Source organism: Staurois parvus, unplaced genomic scaffold, assembly GCF_062004578.1.
Source record: "Staurois parvus isolate SC_StPar_1 unplaced genomic scaffold, SC_StPar_1.0 ptg000228l, whole genome shotgun sequence".
NCBI lineage: Eukaryota > Metazoa > Chordata > Amphibia > Anura > Ranidae > Staurois > Staurois parvus.
Genome location: NW_028318024.1, coordinates 276277 through 294172, shown reverse-complemented (window position 1 = coordinate 294172; position 17896 = coordinate 276277). Strand labels below are relative to the sequence as shown.

The window sequence follows — 17896 nt, the reverse complement described above, 5'->3', positions numbered from 1 at the left end:
TGGTTCTCTAGGCTTGTCCCCAGTTGTAGGCAAGCTCTCTCTAGGTGCCAATTCCTTTCTGGTGGATGTTGGTGGGTGGTGGGCTACCTCATGTGTGGCCATAGTGAGCAGCAAGAGCCGACACCCAACATAACACTGACCTTCTGGGCAACACGATAACTTTGCCCACGACTCTTCTCGATGTGTGGATGGCTTGAAAGTCTCAATCAATCACATGTAGTGTCTGTTTTTTGGGGTTGAAATTCCGACTCCCCTAGCTGTGCCCAGGAGGTGGGGGAGAGATCTTTTCCTACTCGTTTAATCTGGTCTGGTTCTCTAGGCTTGTCCCCAATACGATAACTTTGCCCACGACTCTTCTCCATGTGTGGATGGCTTGAAAGCCTCAATCAATCACATGACTTCAATGGTTCTCAGACCCTAACACAGTTCCACCAGTAAATGGACATTTAGGATCCTAGTGACTGCTGCTGCTATCCCTTGGTGCATTAGTTCGGGTGCTTGCTTTGATTGGGACATTCCCCCTTTTTGAGGTGCCGGTGTCACTCAATCTCCTAGAGCAGTGGTCTCCAAATTGCGGCCCAGGGGCTGAATGTGGCCATTTGCTTGCCTTTACCCGGCCCTTGGAACATTATTTTTCCCAGTGAAACCAAAGTTGGGGCACCATTCCTACACTTAAAGTGTTACTAAACCTTGGACCCCGTATTCACTATATCCGCTCTCCTCGGACCCTGCATTCACTATATCCGCTCTCCCCGGACCACGCATTCACTATATCCGCTCTCCCCGGACCCCGCATTCACTATATCCGCTCTCCCCGGACCCTGCATTCACTATATCCGGTCTCCCCGGACCCCGCATTCACTATATCCTCTCTCCCCGGACCCTGCATTCACTATATCCGCTCTCCTCGGACCCCGCATTCACTATATCCGCTCTCCCCGGACCCTGCATTCACTATATCCGCTCTCCCCGGACCCCGCATTCACTATATCCGCTCTCCCCGGACCCCGCATTCAGTATATCCGCTCTCCCCGGACCCCGCATTCAGTATATCCGCTCTCCCCGGACCCCGCATTCACTATATCCGCTCTCCCAGACCCCGCATTCACTATATCCGCTCTCCTCGGACCCGCATTCTCTATATCCGCTCTCCCAGACCCTGCATTCACTATATCAGCTCTCCCCGGACCCCGCATTCACTATATCCGCTCTCCCCGGACCCCGCATTCACTATATCCGCTCTCCCCAGACCCCGCATTCACTATATCCGCTCTCCCCGGACCCTGCATTCACTATATCCGCTCTCCCCGGACCCTGCATTCACTATATCCGGTCTCCCTGGACCCCGCATTCACTATATCCGCTCTCCCCGGACCCCGCATTCACTATATTTGCTCTCCTCGGACCCAGCATTCACTATATCCGCTCTCCCCGGACCCCGCATTCACTATATCCGCTCTCCCCGGACCCTGCATTCACTATATCCGCTCTCCCCGGACCCCGCATTCACTATATCCGCTCTCCCCGGACCCCGCATTCACTATATCCGCTCTCCCCGGACCCCGCATTCAGTATATCCGCTCTCCCCGAACCCCGCATTCACTATATCCGCTCTCCCAGACCCTGCATTCACTATATCTGCTCTCCTCGGACCCCGCATTCACTATATCCGCTCTCCCAGACCCTGCATTCACTATATCAGCTCTCCCAGACCCCGCATTCACTATATCCGCTCTCCCCGGACCCTGCATTCACTATATCCACTCTCCCTGGACCCTGCATTCACTATATCCGCTCTCCCCGGACCCTGCATTCACTACATCCGCTCTCCCCGGACCCTGCATTCACTATATCCGCTCTCCCCGGACCCTGCATTCACTATATCCACTCTCCCCGAACCCCGCATTCACTATATCCGCTCTCCCCGGACCCCGCATTCACTATATCCGCTCTCCCCGGACCCCGCATTCACTATACCCGCTCTCCTCGGACCCCGCATTCACTATATCCGCACTCCCCGGACCCTGCATTCACTATATCCGCTCTCCCCGGACCCCGCATTCACTATATCCGCTCTCCCCAGACCCGGCATTCACTATATCCGCTCTCCCCGGACCCGGCATTCACTATATCCGCTCTCCCCGGACCCGGCATTCACTATATCCGCTCTCCCCGGACCCCGCATTCACTATATCCGCTCTCCCCAGACCCGGCATTCACTATATCCGCTCTCCCCGGACCCGGCATTCACTATATCCGCTCTCCCCGGACCCCGCATTCACTATATCCGCTCTCCCCGGACCCCGCATTCACTATATCCGCTCTCCCCGGACCCTGCAGTCACTATATCCGCGCTCCCACAGTACATACAACATGGAAATGCAATTATTTTAGTAAATATAAACTGCTAAATACCTTTTCTCATCAGCAGTTAGAGCAGTCGTGTGACTTCTATCAGTGTCCAGCAGAGCACTGGTTAAAGCTTGTAGGAAGAGTTTTCATTCTCCCCCGCTTGTCCTATGAGGCTGCATGACCCCTGACTCTCTGTCTGGAGGCCGCTGATTGGCCCTGTGCTGATCACATGCACTCTCCCAAGGAAGAAAAAACTGAGTATGTGCAGCTTGCCCCCAAGGATCTAATCTATCAGCAGAAGGACTGGGGACAGTAGAAGAAGGGGAGGATCAGAGAAGACAGGATCAAACAGCCTTTTTACACAGTACAGTTGTCCCGTTGACTTGTATTTTGTGAGCCCCTGATGAAGGTCACTTACCCGCTCAAGACACCCAACACAAGGTTCAAGACGAAGAAGGATCCAAAAATAACCAAGCTGACAAAGTAAACCCAGGGGAGCTCGTGGCCCATGGCGTCCTGCATCTGAAAAGCGCAAAAGAGTAGAAATGTCCGTTATATAGAGCTGGTGACACGTCCGTGGTTCCTTCTAGGACCCCATATGGGCACAATGACTAAAGGGGGTTCCAAGGCCAGAAACAACCCAACAAATATTTATAGGCTCCCTCACCACCTACTGGGCACACCTCCCCAGAGATTGGATGGAGTTCCATGAATATGTAGGCTGTTCTTCCTCCCACTATGGTTCCAAAATCCTTTAAAAAAGGGGTCTCCAAACTTTCTAAAAAAAGGGCCAGTTTACTGCAGAGCCAGTGGCATAACTGGAAGGGTGTCATTCTGCCCCCCCCTCCCCTCCATATTGGGGACCTTCTTCCTCTTGGGTTCCATCAGGGGTGGCTAGGGGTTCAGACTTTGGAGGGGCTGGACTGACGATAATGGGAGTAGAAAATGTCCTGTCTGTAACAATACCCCAAATTGGTATCAGTGCGAGGAATTGTGCACCATGATTGGTGTCAGTGGGAGGATTAGTGCCCCATCATTGGTGTCAGTGGGAGGAATAGTGCCCCATCATTGGTGTCAGTGGGAAGAATAGTGCCCCATCATTGGTGTCAGTGAGAGGAATAGTGCCCCATCATTGATGCAGTGGGAGGAATAGTGTCCCATCATTGGTGTCAGTGGGAGGAATAGTGCCCCATCGTTGGTGTCAGTGGGAGGAATAGTGCCCCATCATTGGTGTCAGTGGGAGGAATAATGCCCCATCATTGGTGTCAGTGGGAGGAATAGTGCCCCATCATTGGTATCAGTGGGAGGAATAGTGCCCCATCATTGGTGTCAGTGGGAGGAATAGTGCCCCATCATTGGTGTCAGTGGGAGGAATAGTGCCCCATCATTGGTGTCAGTGGGAGGAATAGTGCCCCATCATTGGTGTCAGTGGGAGGAATAGTGCCCCATCATTGGTGTCAGTGGGAGGAATAGTGCCCCATCATTGGTGTCAGTGGCAGGAATAGTGCCCCATCATTGGTGTCAGTGGGAGGAATAGTGCCCCATCATTGGTGTCAGTGGCAGGAATAGTGCCCCATCATTGGTGTCAGTGGGAGGAATAGTGCCCCATCATTGGTGTCAGTGGGAGGAATAGTGCCCCATCATTGGTGTCAGTGAGAGGAATAGTGCCCCATCATTGATGTCAGTGGGAGGAATAGTGCCCCATGAGTGGTGTCAGTGGGAGGAATAGTGCCCCATCATTGGTGTCAGTGGGAGGAATAATGCCCCATCATTGGTGTCAGTGGGAGGAATAGTGCCCCATCATTGGTATCAGTGGGAGGAATAGTGCCCCATCATTGGTGTCAGTGGGAGGAATAGTGCCCCATCATTGGTGTCAGTGGGAGGAATAGTGCCCCATCATTGGTGTCAGTGGGAGGAATAGTGCCCCATCATTGGTGTCAGTGGCAGGAATAGTGCCCCATCATTGGTGTCAGTGGGAGGAATAGTGCCCCATCATTGGTGTCAGTGGCAGGAATAGTGCCCCATCATTGGTGTCAGTGGGAGGAATAGTGCCCCATCATTGGTGTCAGTGGGAGGAATAGTGCCCCATCATTGGTATCAGTGGGAGGAATATTGCCCCATTGTTGGTGTCAGTGGGTGGAATAGTGCCTCATCGTTGCTGTCAGTAGGAGGAATAGTGCCCCATCATTGGTATCAGTGGGAGGAATAATGCCCCATCATTGGTGTCAGTGGGAGGAATAGTGCCCCATCATTGGTATCAGTGGGAGGAATAGTGCCCCATTATTGGTGTCAGTGGGAGGAATAGTGCCCCATCATTGGTGTCAGTGGGAGGAATAGTGCCCCATCATTGATATCAGTGGGAGGAATAGTGTCCCATCATTGGTGTCAGTGGGAGGAATAGTGCCCCATCATTGGTGTCAGTGGGAGGAATAGTGCCCCATCATTGGTGTCAGTGGGAGGAATAGCGCCCCATCATTGATATCAGTGGGAGGAATAGTGCCCCATCATTGGTATCAGTGGGAGGAATAGTGCCCCATCATTGGTGTCAGTGGGAGGAATAGTGCCCCATCATTGGTATCAGTGGGAGGAATAGTGCCCCATCATTGGTGTCAGTGGGAGGAATAGTGCCCCATCATTGGTGTCAGTGGCAGGAATAGTGCCCCATCATTGGTCTCAGTGGGAGGAATAGTGCCCCATCATTGGTGTCAGTGGCAGGAATAGTGCCCCATCATTGGTGTCAGTGGGAGGTATAGTGCCCCATCATTGGTGTCAGTGGGAGGAATAGTGCCCCATCATTGGTATCAGTGGGAGGAATAGTGCCCCATCATTGGTGTCAGTGGGAGGAATAGTGCCCCATCATTGGTGTCAGTGGGTGGAATAGTGCCCCATCATTGGTGTCAGTGGGAGGAATAGTGTCCCATCATTGGTGTCAGTGGGAGGAATAGTGCCCCATCATTGATATCAGTGGGAGGAATAGTGCCCCATCATTGATATCAGTGGGAGGAATAGTGCCCCATCATTGGTGTCAGTGGGAGGAATAGTGCCCCATCATTGGTGTCAGTGGGAGGAATAGTGCCCCATCATTGGTATCAGTGGGAGGAATAGTGCCCCATCATTGGTGTCAGTGGGAGGAATAGTGCCCCATCATTGGTGTCAGTGGGAGGAATAGTGCCCCATCATTGCTGTCAGTGGGAGGAATAGTGCCCCATCATTGGTATCAGTGGGAGGAATAGTGCCCATCATTGGTGTCAGTGGGAGGAATAGTGCCCCATCATTGCTGTCAGTGGGAGGAATAGTGCCCCATCATTGGTGTCAGTGGGAGGAATATTGCCCCATCATTGGTGTCAGTGGGAGGAATAGTGCCCCATCATTGGTGTCAGTGGGAGGAATAGTGCCCCATCATTGGTATCAGTGGGAGGAATAGTGCCCCATCATTGGTGTCAGTGGGAGGAATAGTGTCCCATCATTGGTGTCAGTGGGAGGAATAGTGCCCCATCATTGGTGTCAGTGGGAGGAATAGTGCCCCATCATTGGGGAGGAATGAAAGAAGAAGAAATACAAAGAGAGGGTCCTTGTTGTGTCTTTTATTGTCTTTATTGGTTTATTATATCAGCATTACTGAAGCAATGAAAAATGTCACATTGACCAGCCCCTTCCTTTCCTGAATGAACACAATGAGTGATCAGTACAGATCACTCACTGTGTTCATTCCTAACGGGTTTTTGGTGTTTTTTTTTTAATTGGGGGGGGGGGCCCTTTCAGGTTTGCTGTATGGGGCCCCGGCGTTTCTATCAGGGGTATAAAGAAACAAGAGTCGGGGGACGGGACTGAAGGAACGGTGTCGGGATTCACGCGCTGCACACATCTCACCCAGTACAGGACATCCGTCCAGCCCTCCATGGTGATGCACTGGAAGACGGTCAACATGGCGAAAAAGAAATTGTCGAAGTTGGTGATGCCGCCGTTGGGCCCCTCCCACTTGCCGCGGCACTCCGTGCTGTTCACATGACATTCCCTCCCGTGGCCGGAGAACGCGCAGGGCGCAGGCTCCTCCTCCGCGGGCAGTTCTGTGAATGGAAGAGAGATAGAGGACACGTCAGCTTCGAATAACACGGGATTACAGTAGAAAATGGCATTTAACCCCTCCAGAGGATTCACCCCCCCTCCAGAGGATTCACCCCCCCTCCAGAGGATTCAACCCCCTCCAGAGGATTCACCCCCCCTCCAGAGGATTCAACCCCCCCTCCAGAGGATTCACCCCCCCTCCAGAGGATTCAACCCCCTCCAGAGGATTCACCCCCCCTCCAGAGGATTCAACCCCCCCTCCACTGGATTCACCCCACCTCAAGAGGATTCACCCTCCCTCAACAGGATTCACCCCCCCTCCACAGAATTCACCCCCCTCCACAGGATTCAACCCCCTCCAGAGGATTCACCCCCCTCCAGAGGATTCACCCCCCCTAGAAGATTCAACCCCCCCTCCACAGGATTCACCCCACCTCCACAGGATTCAACCCCCTCCAGAGGATTCACCCCACCTCCAGAGGATTCACCCCCCCTCCAGAGGATTCAACCCCCCCTCCACTGGATTCACCCCACCTCAACAGGATTCACCCCCCCTCCACAGGATTCACCCCCCCTCCAGATGATTCACCCCCCGCTAGAGGATTCACCCCACCTCCAGAGGATTCACCCCCCCTCCAGAGGATTCACCCCCCCTCCAGAGGATTTAACCCCCCCTCAAGAGGATTCACCCCCCCTCCACAGGATTCACCCCCCCTCCACAGGATTCACCCTCCCTCCAGATGATTCACCCCCCGCTAGAGGATTCACCCCCCCTCCAGAGGATTCACCCCCCCAGAGGATTCACCCCCCCCCACCCTAGAGGATTTACCCTCCCCTCCAGAGGATTCACCCCCCTACAGAATTCACCCCCCGACCAGAGGATTCACCCTTCTCAGGAGGATTTACCCCCCCTAGAGGATTCACCCCCCCCCCAGAAGATTCACTCCCCCTCTAGGGGATTTACCCTACCCTCCAGAGGATTCACCCCCCTCCAGAGGATTCCCCCCTCCTCTAGAGGATTCAACCCCCCTCCACAGGATTCACCCCACCTCCAGAGGATTCACCACCCCCCCCCCCATCCCCGACTCGGCCATTTTTGGCAATACAGCGCTGCGTTACTTTAACTGACAATTGCGCGGTCGTGCAACACTGCACCCAAATGAAATTTATGTTCTTTTTTTTCCCATAAATAGAGCTTTCTTTCGGTGGTATTTGATCGCCTCTGCGCTTTTTTTTTATTTTTTGCGCTATTAATTATTATTTATTATTTTCTATTAAACATGTCCAGTAAAAAAAATCAAAATAAAGTTTCATCATAAAATTAGGTCAAAATGTATGCTGCAAAAAAAAAGACAATTTTGAGAAAAAAAAACAATATTTTTGACTTTTTGCTATTAACCACTTCCAGTCCGGACACTTTCCCCCCCTTCCAGTCCGGACACTTTCCCCCCCTTCCAGTCCGGACACTTTCACCTCCTTCCAGTCCGGACACTTTCACCCCCTTCCAGTCCGGACACTTTCACCCCCCTTCCAGTCCGGACACTTTCCCCCCCTTCCAGTCCGGACACTTTCACCCCCCTTCCAGTCCGGACACTTTCACCCCCCTTCCAGTCCGGACACTTTCACCCCCCTTCCAGTCCGGACACTTTCACCCCCCTTCCAGTCCGGACACTTTCCCCCCCTTCCAGTCCGGACACTTTCCCCCCCTTCCAGTCCGGACACTTTCACCCCCTTCCAGTCCGGACACTTTCACCTCCTTCCAGTCCGGACACTTTCACCCCCCTTCCAGTCCGGACACTTTCCCCCCCTTCCAGTCCGGACACTTTCACCCCCCTTCCAGTCCGGACACTTTCACCCCCTTCCAGTCCGGACACTTTCACCCCCTTCCAGTCTGGACACTTTCACCCCCTTCCAGTCTGGACACTTTCCCCCCCTTCCAGTCCGGACACTTTCCCCCCCTTCCAGTCCGGACACTTTCACCTCCTTCCAGTCCGGACACTTTCACCCCCTTCCAGTCCGGACACTTTCCCCCCCTTCCAGTCCGGACACTTTCCCCCCTTCCAGTCTGGACACTTTCCCCCCTTCCAGTCTGGACACTTTCCCCCCCTTCCAGTCTGGACACTTTCCCCCCCTTCCAGTCCGGACACTTTCCCCCCCTTCCAGTCCGGACACTTTCCCCCCTTCCAGTCCGGACACTTTCACCCCCTTCCAGTCCGGACACTTTCCCCCCCTTCCAGTCCGGACACTTTCCCCCCCTTCCAGTCCGGACACTTTCCCCCCCTTCCAGTCCGGACACTTTCCCCCCCTTCCAGTCCGGACACTTTCCCCCCCTTCCAGTCCGGACACTTTCACCCCCTTCCAGTCCGGACACTTTCCCCCCCTTCCAGTGCGGACACTTTCCCCCCCTTCCAGTCCTGACACTTTCCCCCCTTCCAGTCCGGACACTTTCACCTCCTTCCAGTCCGGACACTTTCACCCCCTTCCAGTCCGGACACTTTCCCCCCCTTCCAGTCCGGACACTTTCCCCCCCTTCCAGTCCGGACACTTTCCCCCCCTTCCAGTCCGGACACTTTCACCCCGCTTCCAGTCCGGACACTTTCCCCCCCCCTTTCAGTCCGGACACTTTCACCCCCTTCCTGCCTAGGCCAATTTCCCGATTTCAGCGCTATCACGCTTTGAATGACAATTGCGCGGTCATGCAACACTGTACCCGTATGAATTTTTTAGCATTTTTTTAAACAGATAAAACTTTATTTTGGTGGTATTTATTCACCGCCGGGATTTTTATTTTTTTGCTATGTAAATGAAAAAGTCCAAAAATTTTGAAAAAAAGTGTTTTTCTTATACAATTTTGCAAATAAATAATATTTCATCATAAATCTCGGCCAAAATGTATCCCGTTATATTTTTAGTAAAAACAAAAATAACCAAAATTAGTTTATAACCACAAATTATAATTTGTACACATTTTTCTTTTATTTTTTTTATATTATTTTTTTTTTTACATACTGTCACCCTAGCAGTGCAGTCACCATGGTGACACTGTACTACTTGTGGGGGGTGATGAAGATTTTTTTTTTTTTACACTGATTGCTTTTACACCCATAAAGGCTGTAAAAGCAATAATTTCTCCTTCTCTCTGGCTGCATTCTTGCAGCCATTGAGAAATACTGTGAGAGCTGTGATTGGTCACAGCTTGTCACATGGTACAAGGCTGTTGTGAATAGCCCTGTACCATGTGATCTCTGTGATCATTCACAGATTTCACACGTAGTAAGCAATGATGTCAGAAGTGACATCTTGCTTACTACTCTGCATGTGATCACTGATTGGCCAAGGAGGACACAGTGGGCACCGGATCGTGGTGCTGTGCGCTCCCAGGGAGCGCGCACAAGCAGGGGGTGGGGAGGCCGTTTATAAGCGCCACCCGCCCCTGCACTGCTACCATCCGGCCATTTATATACAACCAATCAGTGATCACATGAAGAGTAGTAAGCAAGATGTCACTTCTGACATCATTGCTTACTACGTGTGAAATCTGTGAATGATCACCGAGGTCACATGGTACAGAGCCATTCACAACAGCCTTGTACCATGTGACAAGATGTGACCAATCACAGCTCACACAGTATTTCTCAATGGCTGCAAGAATGCAGACAGAGAGAAGGAGAAATTATTGCTTTTACAGCCTTTATGGGTGTAAAAGCAATCGGTGTAAAAAAAAAAAAAAAAAATCTTCATCACCCCCACAAGTAGTACAGTGTCACCATGGTGACCTTGTACTGCTAGGGTGACGGTATGTAAAAAAAAAACCCAAAAACATAAATAATAATATAAAAAAAAATAAAAATGTAAAAAATGTTTTTGAAAAATTATAATTTTTGGTTATAAACTAATTTGGGTTTTTTTTTTACTAAAAAGATAACGGAATAAATTTTGGCCAAGATTTATGATGAAATATTATTTATTTGCAAAATTTTCTAAGAAAAATACTTTTTAAAAAAATGTTTGGATTTTTCATTTATATAGGAAAAAAATAAAAATCCCAGTGCTGAATAAATACCACCAAAATAAAGCTTTATCTGTCTCAAAAAAATGCTAACAAATTCATATGGGTCCAGTGTTGCATGACCGTGCAATTGTCATTCAAAGTGTGACAGTGCTGAAAGCTGAAAATTGGTCCGGACTGGAAGGGGGTGAAAGTGTTTCCGGACTGGAAGGGGGGGGAGTGTCCGGACTGGAAGGGGGGTGAAAGCGTCCGGACTGGAAGGGGGGTGAAAGCGTCCGGACTGGAAGGGGGGGAAAGTGTCCGGACTGGAAGGGGGGTGAAAGTGTCCGGACTGGAAGGGGGTGAAAGTGTCTGGAATGGAAGGGGGGGAAAGTGTCCGGACTGGAAGGGGGTGAAAGCATCTGGACTGGAAGCGGGTGAAAGTGTCTGGAATGGAAGGGGGTGAAAGTGTCCGGACTGGAAGGGGGTGAAAGTGTCCGGACTGGAAGGGGGTGAAAGCATCTGGACTGGAAGGGGGTGAAAGAGTCCAGACTGGAAGGGGGGGAAAGTGTCCGGACTGGAAAGGGGGGAAAGTGTCCGGACTGGAAGGGGGGGAAAGCGTCCGGACTGGAAGGGGGGAAAGTGTCCGGACTGGAAGGGGGTGAAAGCGTCCGGACTGGAAGGGGGTGAAAGCATCTGGACTGGAAGCGGGTGAAAGCATCTGGACTGGAAGCGGGTGAAAGCATCTGGACTGGAAGCGGGTGAAAGTGTCCGGACTGGAAGGGGTGAAAGTGTCCGGACTGGAAGAGGGAGAAAGTGTCCGGACAGGAGGGGGGAAAGTGTCCGGACTGGAAGGGGGGAAAGTGTCCGGACAGGAAGGGGGGAAAGTGTCCGGACAGGAAGGGGGTGAAAGTGTCCGGACTGGAAGGGGGGTGAAAGTGTCCGGACTGGAAGGAGGTGAAAGTGTCCGGACTGGAAGGGGGGGAAAGTGTCCGGACTGGAAGGGGGTGAAAGTGTCCGGACTGGAAAGGGGTGAAAGTGTCCGGACTGGAAGGGGGGTGAAAGTGTCCGGACTGGAAGGAGGTGAAAGTGTCCGGACTGGAAGGGAGTGAAAGCGTCCGGACAGGAAGGGGGGAAAGTGTCCGGTCTGGAAGGGGGTGAAAGTGTCTGGACTGGAAGGGGGGGAAAGTGTCCGGACTGGAAGGGGGTGAAAGTGTCCGGACTGGAAGGGAGTGAAAGTGTCCGGACTGGAAGGGAGTGAAAGTGTCCGGACTGGAAGGGAGTGAAAGCGTCCAGACAGGAAGGAGGTGAAAGTGTCTGGACTGCAAAGGGGGTGAAAGTGTCCGGACTGGAAGGAGGTGAAAGTGTCCGGACTGGAAGGGGGTGAAAGCGTCCGGACTGGAAGGGGGTGAAAACGTCCGGACTGGAAGGGGGTGAAAGTGTCCGGACAGGAAGGGGGGGAAAGTGTCCGGACTGGAAGGGGGTGAAAGCATCTGGACTGGAAGGGGGTGAAAGTGTCCGGACTGGAAGGGGGGGAAAGTGTCCGGACTGGAAGGGGGTGAAAGTGTCAAAAAATACATATTTGGGGTTTTTCTGCCAGAATCTTCAGTCCTGGAAGGATCTCGAGGGTCCCGACTTACCTGATGCGATGTAGAAGCAGGTTTTGTGCATCCGCCCAATGAAGAGTTCCAGCCCAATGATGGCGTAAATGATGATGACGAACAAGACGAGGAGAGCGATGTGCAGTAGAGGGACCATGGCCTTCATGATGGAGTTCAGCACAATGTGTAAACCTGCAAGAAAAAACAACAGGCGCAGCGTAAAGCAAGGGACGCACACAGAGGATCAAACAAAAAATACACATCTCCCCATCAACAAAATCCCCCATTAGAATACACAGATCAGAGCTCACAGCCATTGGCTGCAAGCGTTGATCGATTTCTGCTTTTCCAGCATGCCCGTTGGACAGAAGCCGGTGTGACTGCAGAACTCAATCTCCATCCTGTGAAGACTGAGACTGAGCTATGCAGTCACTTTTGTTGTTTTCCTATTCCAGGTCACAATCCTTCGGTCTCTTTCGGTCAGTCGACCGCGCTTACGGTTATCAGCCGCCATTTTTACCCGGAAACTGTATATGCGGTCATAACCTTTCACCTCGCAACGCGGAAAATAAATTGGCAAATTCAGTCACAGAGGCATTAGCTAAGCGACACCAACAACTCGCCCTCTTTGAAGCTCCATAATCCACATGGAAGAAAAATATATGTGAAATATATTTTTAAAATATTCTTCCCAAATATATTGACATACATTTGAAATGCTACAATTTTGTCCGTATTCAATATATTTCAAAATATATTTCAATATATATAAATATATATATATATATACTGCATGTTGAAATTAGTTTTTTATATATTACAAAATATATGATAAATATTTTTAAAAATATATATTTATTAAATATATTCTTCAGACATACAGTATATTTGAAATGTATTTTTCTAAATATTTTTCATATATTTTGTAATATTAAAAAACGCATTTCAACATGTAGTAGTATATATATACATGCAGTATATATATATATATATATATATATATATAAATTTTACAAATATATATTTTTTAAATATATTCTTCAGATTTTGTTTTAATATATAAAAAAGTAATTTTAACATATATTTTTACACGTTTGTAAATGCATTCCAAAAATGTAGATTAGTGTTCTTCAAGACGTACAGTATATTTGAAATGTATTTTTCAAAATATTTTTCATATATTTTGCAATAAAAATGCATTTCAACATGCAGTATATGTATATATTCTGCATGTTGAAATGAGTTTTTTATATATTACAAACTATGTGAAAAATATTTTTAAAAATATATATTTTTTAAATATATTCTTCAGACATACAGTGTATTTGAAATGTATTTTTAAAAATATTTTTCATATCTTTTGTAATATATAAAAAACTCATTTCAACATGCAGTATATATATATATATATATATATATATATATATATATATATATATACACACACACACACTGCGTGTTGAAATGCGTTTTTATTAAAAAATATATGAAAAATACATTTTCAAATATACTGTATGGCTTTAAAAATACAAATACTACATTTTTGGAATGCATTTACAAATATATGTAAAATATATGTTAAAATGGCTTTTTTATATGTTAAAACAAAATCTGATGAATATATTTAAAAAATACATATTTTTAAATATATTTTTCATTTATTTTGTAATATATAAAAAAACAATTTCAACATGCAAAATATATATATATATATATATATATATATATATATATTAATATATTGCATGTTGAAATGCGTTTTTATTACAAAATATATGAAAAATATTTTTAAAAATACATTTCAAATATACTGTATGGCTTTAAAAATACAAATACTACATTTTTGGAATGCATTTACAAATATATGTGAAATATATGTTAAAATGGCTTTTTTATATGTTAAAAAAAATCTGAAGAATATATTTAAAAAATATTTATTTTTAAAAATATTTTTCATTTATTTTGTAATATATAAAAAACTCATTTCAACATGCAATATATATATATATATATATATATATATATATACTGCATGTTGAAATGCGTTTTTATTACAAAATATATGAAATATATTTTTAAAAATACATTTCAAATATACTGTATGTCTGAAGAATATATTTAAAAAATATATATTTTTTAAAATATTTTTCATATAGTTTGTAATATATAAAAACTCATTCAACATGCAGAATATATATATATATATTGCATGTTGAAATGCGTTTTTATTACAAAGTATATGAAAAATATTTTTAAAAATACATTTCAAATATACAGTATGTGTTTAAGAACACTAATCTACATTTTTGGAATGCATTTACAAACACATGTAAAAATATATGTTAAAAATGACTTTTTTATATATTAAAAAAAAATCTGAAGAATATATTTAAAAAATATATATTTTTAAAAATATTTTTCATATATTTTGTAATGTCTAAAAATCACATTTCAACATGCAGTGTGTGTGTGTATGTATGTATGTATGTATGTGTGTATATATAAATATATATATATATATATATATATATATATATATATATATATATAAACACACTGTATGTTGAAATGCATGTTTGTATTCTTAAAGATATACAGTATATATGAAAAATATTTTTAAAAATACATTTTCAAATATACTGTATGCCTTTAAGAATACAAATCTACATTTTTTGAATGCGTTTACAAATATATATAAAAATCTATGTTAAAATGACTATTTAATATATTAAAAAAAATCTGAGGAATATATTTAAAAAATAAATATTTCTAAAAGTATATATTTTTTAAACATATTGTTCAGATTTTATTTAACAGATAAAAAAGTCATTTTGACATAGATTTTTACATATATTTGTAAATGCGTTCAAAAAATGTAGATTTGTATTTTTAAAGACATTTTTTAAAATATAATTTTTTTAAAATATATTCTTCAGAATTTTTTAACATATAAAAAAGTTATTTTAACATAGATTTTTACATATGTTTGTAAATGCATTCCAAAAATGTCGATTTGTATTTTTAAAGACATACAGTATATATGAAATGTATTTTTAAAAATATTTTTCATATATTTTGTAGTAAAAATGCATTTCAACATGCAGTATTGGTGACAGTTGACAGGGTATTGGTTGAGGGATCATAAGAAATACTAGTAAAAAGGGCCTAAAGATGAGGTGGAAGGAAGGGGAGGGAAAGGGCCAAAAGACATGGTGGAGGGGACAAGATGACTAAGTGACAGTTGACAGGGTATTGGTTGAGGGATCGTAAGAAATACTAGTAAGAAGGGCCTAAAGATGAGGTGAAAGGATGGGGAGGGAAAGGACCAAAAGACATGGTGGAGGGGACAAGATGACTAAGTGACAGTTGACAGGGTATTGGTTGAGGGATCATAAGAAATACTAGTAAGAAGGGCCTAAAGATGAGGAGGAAGGATGGGGAGGGAAAGGACCCAAAAGACATGGTGGAGGGGATGAGACGACTAAGTGACAGTTGACAGGGTATTGGCTGAGGGATCATAAGAAATACTAGTAAGAAGGGCCTAAAGACGAGGTAAATGGATGGGGAGGGAAAGGGCCAAAAGACATGGTGGAGGGGACAAGATGACTAAGTGACAGTTGACAGGGTATTGGTTGAGGGATCGTAAGAAATACTAGTAAGAAGGGCCTAAAGATGAGGTGGAAGGATGGGGAGGGAAAGGACCCAAAAGACATGGTGGAGGGGATGAGACGACTAAGTGACAGTTGACAGGGTATTGGTTGAGGGATCGTAAGAAATACTAGTAAGAAGGGTCTAAAGATGAGGTGGAAGGATGGGGAGGGAAAGGACCCAAAAGACATGGTGGAGGGGATGAGACGACTAAGTGACAGTTGACAGGGTGTTGGCTGAGGGATCATAAGAAATACTAGTAAGAATGTTGTAAAGATGAGGTGGAAGGATGGGGAGGGAAAGGACAAAAAGACATGGTGGAGGGGACAAGATGACTAAGTGGCAGTTGACAGAGGATAGAATAACTATTCTGGAAGACACCCGCACTAGACATGGAACCCATAACTTCTTACTTGGGACGCCAGACACAAGTCGCAGAGGTCTCAGGACACGAAATGCTCTTAGCGCCTTCACATCAAACCCACCAGGCTTCCCGCTCATGTGATGTGCATCTCCTTGTTTATGGGAAAACTGTTCCAAAACAACACTGAAGAGCCTGCAAAGACATTACAGATCGAGTTATAACCGGAAGTACTACTAAGGACGACTGCCATTTTTGTCCATGACAACCAATCGGCTTCTCCTTTTCACTTTGCTATAGATCATTGGAAACATGAAAGAGAGAACTGATGTCATGCTGCCGACTTTGCCAAGTGGCATTGGCTTTGGGAACTACGAGGACACAGCAAAGGGGAGATCATACAGCCACAGCTCAAGGAACCTCTGGCAACCTTTAAGGAACTTTAGGGTTCATTGGTATCTTGGCTGAGAATGGCTGTATCAGATCAAACATAGTGGCATTGGTTCAAGAGCTATCTGGCCACCATCAAATTGAAGGGTGATTGGCCACAGCACAAGGCACACTTAGCAAACTATGGAGGGCTTCTTGGTACCCTGGTTGTGAATAACTGTATTAGGCCAAAAAGAGTGGCATGGGCACCATCAAATGGGAGGCCAATCAGCCACTGGTCGAGGAACCCCTAGCAACCTCTGGAGAAATTCTAGGGTTCTTTGGTTGAGAATGACTGTATTAGACCAAAAGAATGGCATTGGTTGCAGGACTATGCCGGCACCATCAAATGGGAGATAAACCAGCCACACAGCTAATGAAACCCCTAGCAACCTCTGGAGGAATTCTAGGGTTCCTTGGTAACCTATATGAGCATGGCTGACTAAAAAAAGAATGACATTGGCTCCAGTACAATGCATCCATCATCAAATGGGGGATCAATCAGCCACAGCTTGAGGAACCTCTAGCAAGCTCTTGAGGAACTCTAGGGTTCCTTTGTACCCTGGCTGAGAATGGCTGACCAAAAAGAATGACATTGGCTCCAGTACAATGCATCCATCATCAAATGGGAAATAAATCAACCACAGCTCGAGGAACCTCTAGCAACCTCTTGAGTAACTCTAGGGTTTCTTGGTACTCTGGTTGAGAATGGCTGACTAAAAAGAATGGCATTGGCTCTAGTACAATGCATCCATCATCAAATGGGAGATCAATCAGCCACAGCTGGAGGGACTTCTAGAAAGCTCTTGAGGAACTCCAGGGTTCATTGGTACCCTGGTTAAAAAAGGGCAGACCAAAAAGAATTACATTGGCTCCAGTACAATGCATTCATCATCAAATGGAAGATCAATCAGCCACAGCTTGAGGAACCTCTTGAGGAACGCTAGAGTTCCCTGGTACCCTGGCTGAGATTGGCTGACTAAAAAGAATGGCATTGGCTTCAGTACAATGCACCCATCATCAAATGGGAGATCAATCAACCACAGCTCAAGGAACCTTTAGCAACCTATTGAAGAACTCTAGGGTTTCTTAGTACTCTGGTTGAGAATGCCTAACTAAAAGGAATGGCATTGGAACCTATAGAAACCTCTTGAATAACGCTAGGGTTCATTGGTACCCTGGTTAAAAAAGGGCTGACCAAAAAGAATGGCATTGGCTCCAGTACAATGCATCCATCATCAAATGGAAGATCAATCAGCCACAGCTTGAGGAACCTGTAGGAACCTCTTGAGGAACTCTAGGGTTTCTTGGTACCCTGGCTGAGATTGGCTGACCAAAAAGAATGGCATTGGCTCCAGTACAATGCATCCATCATCAAATAGAAGATCAATCAGCCACAGCTTGAGGAACCCGTAGGAACCTCTTGAGGAACTCTAGGGTTTCTTGGTACCC

General features: G+C 46.1%; 1 protein-coding gene across 1 annotated transcript in view; it reads right to left on the bottom strand.

The window, feature by feature from the left end:
• CACNA1F (calcium voltage-gated channel subunit alpha1 F) overlaps positions 1-17896 on the bottom strand; it is a 208067-nt gene that overhangs the window by 146772 nt on the left and 43399 nt on the right. Inside the window, exons 6-9 of the mRNA XM_089679619.1 lie at positions 16068-16210; positions 12046-12198; positions 6223-6419; positions 2771-2874 (exon numbers count right to left, since the gene is read on the bottom strand). Coding sequence (XP_089535745.1) covers positions 2771-2874; positions 6223-6419; positions 12046-12198; positions 16068-16210 — 597 coding nt within the window. The remainder of the gene's footprint in view (positions 1-2770; positions 2875-6222; positions 6420-12045; positions 12199-16067; positions 16211-17896) is intronic.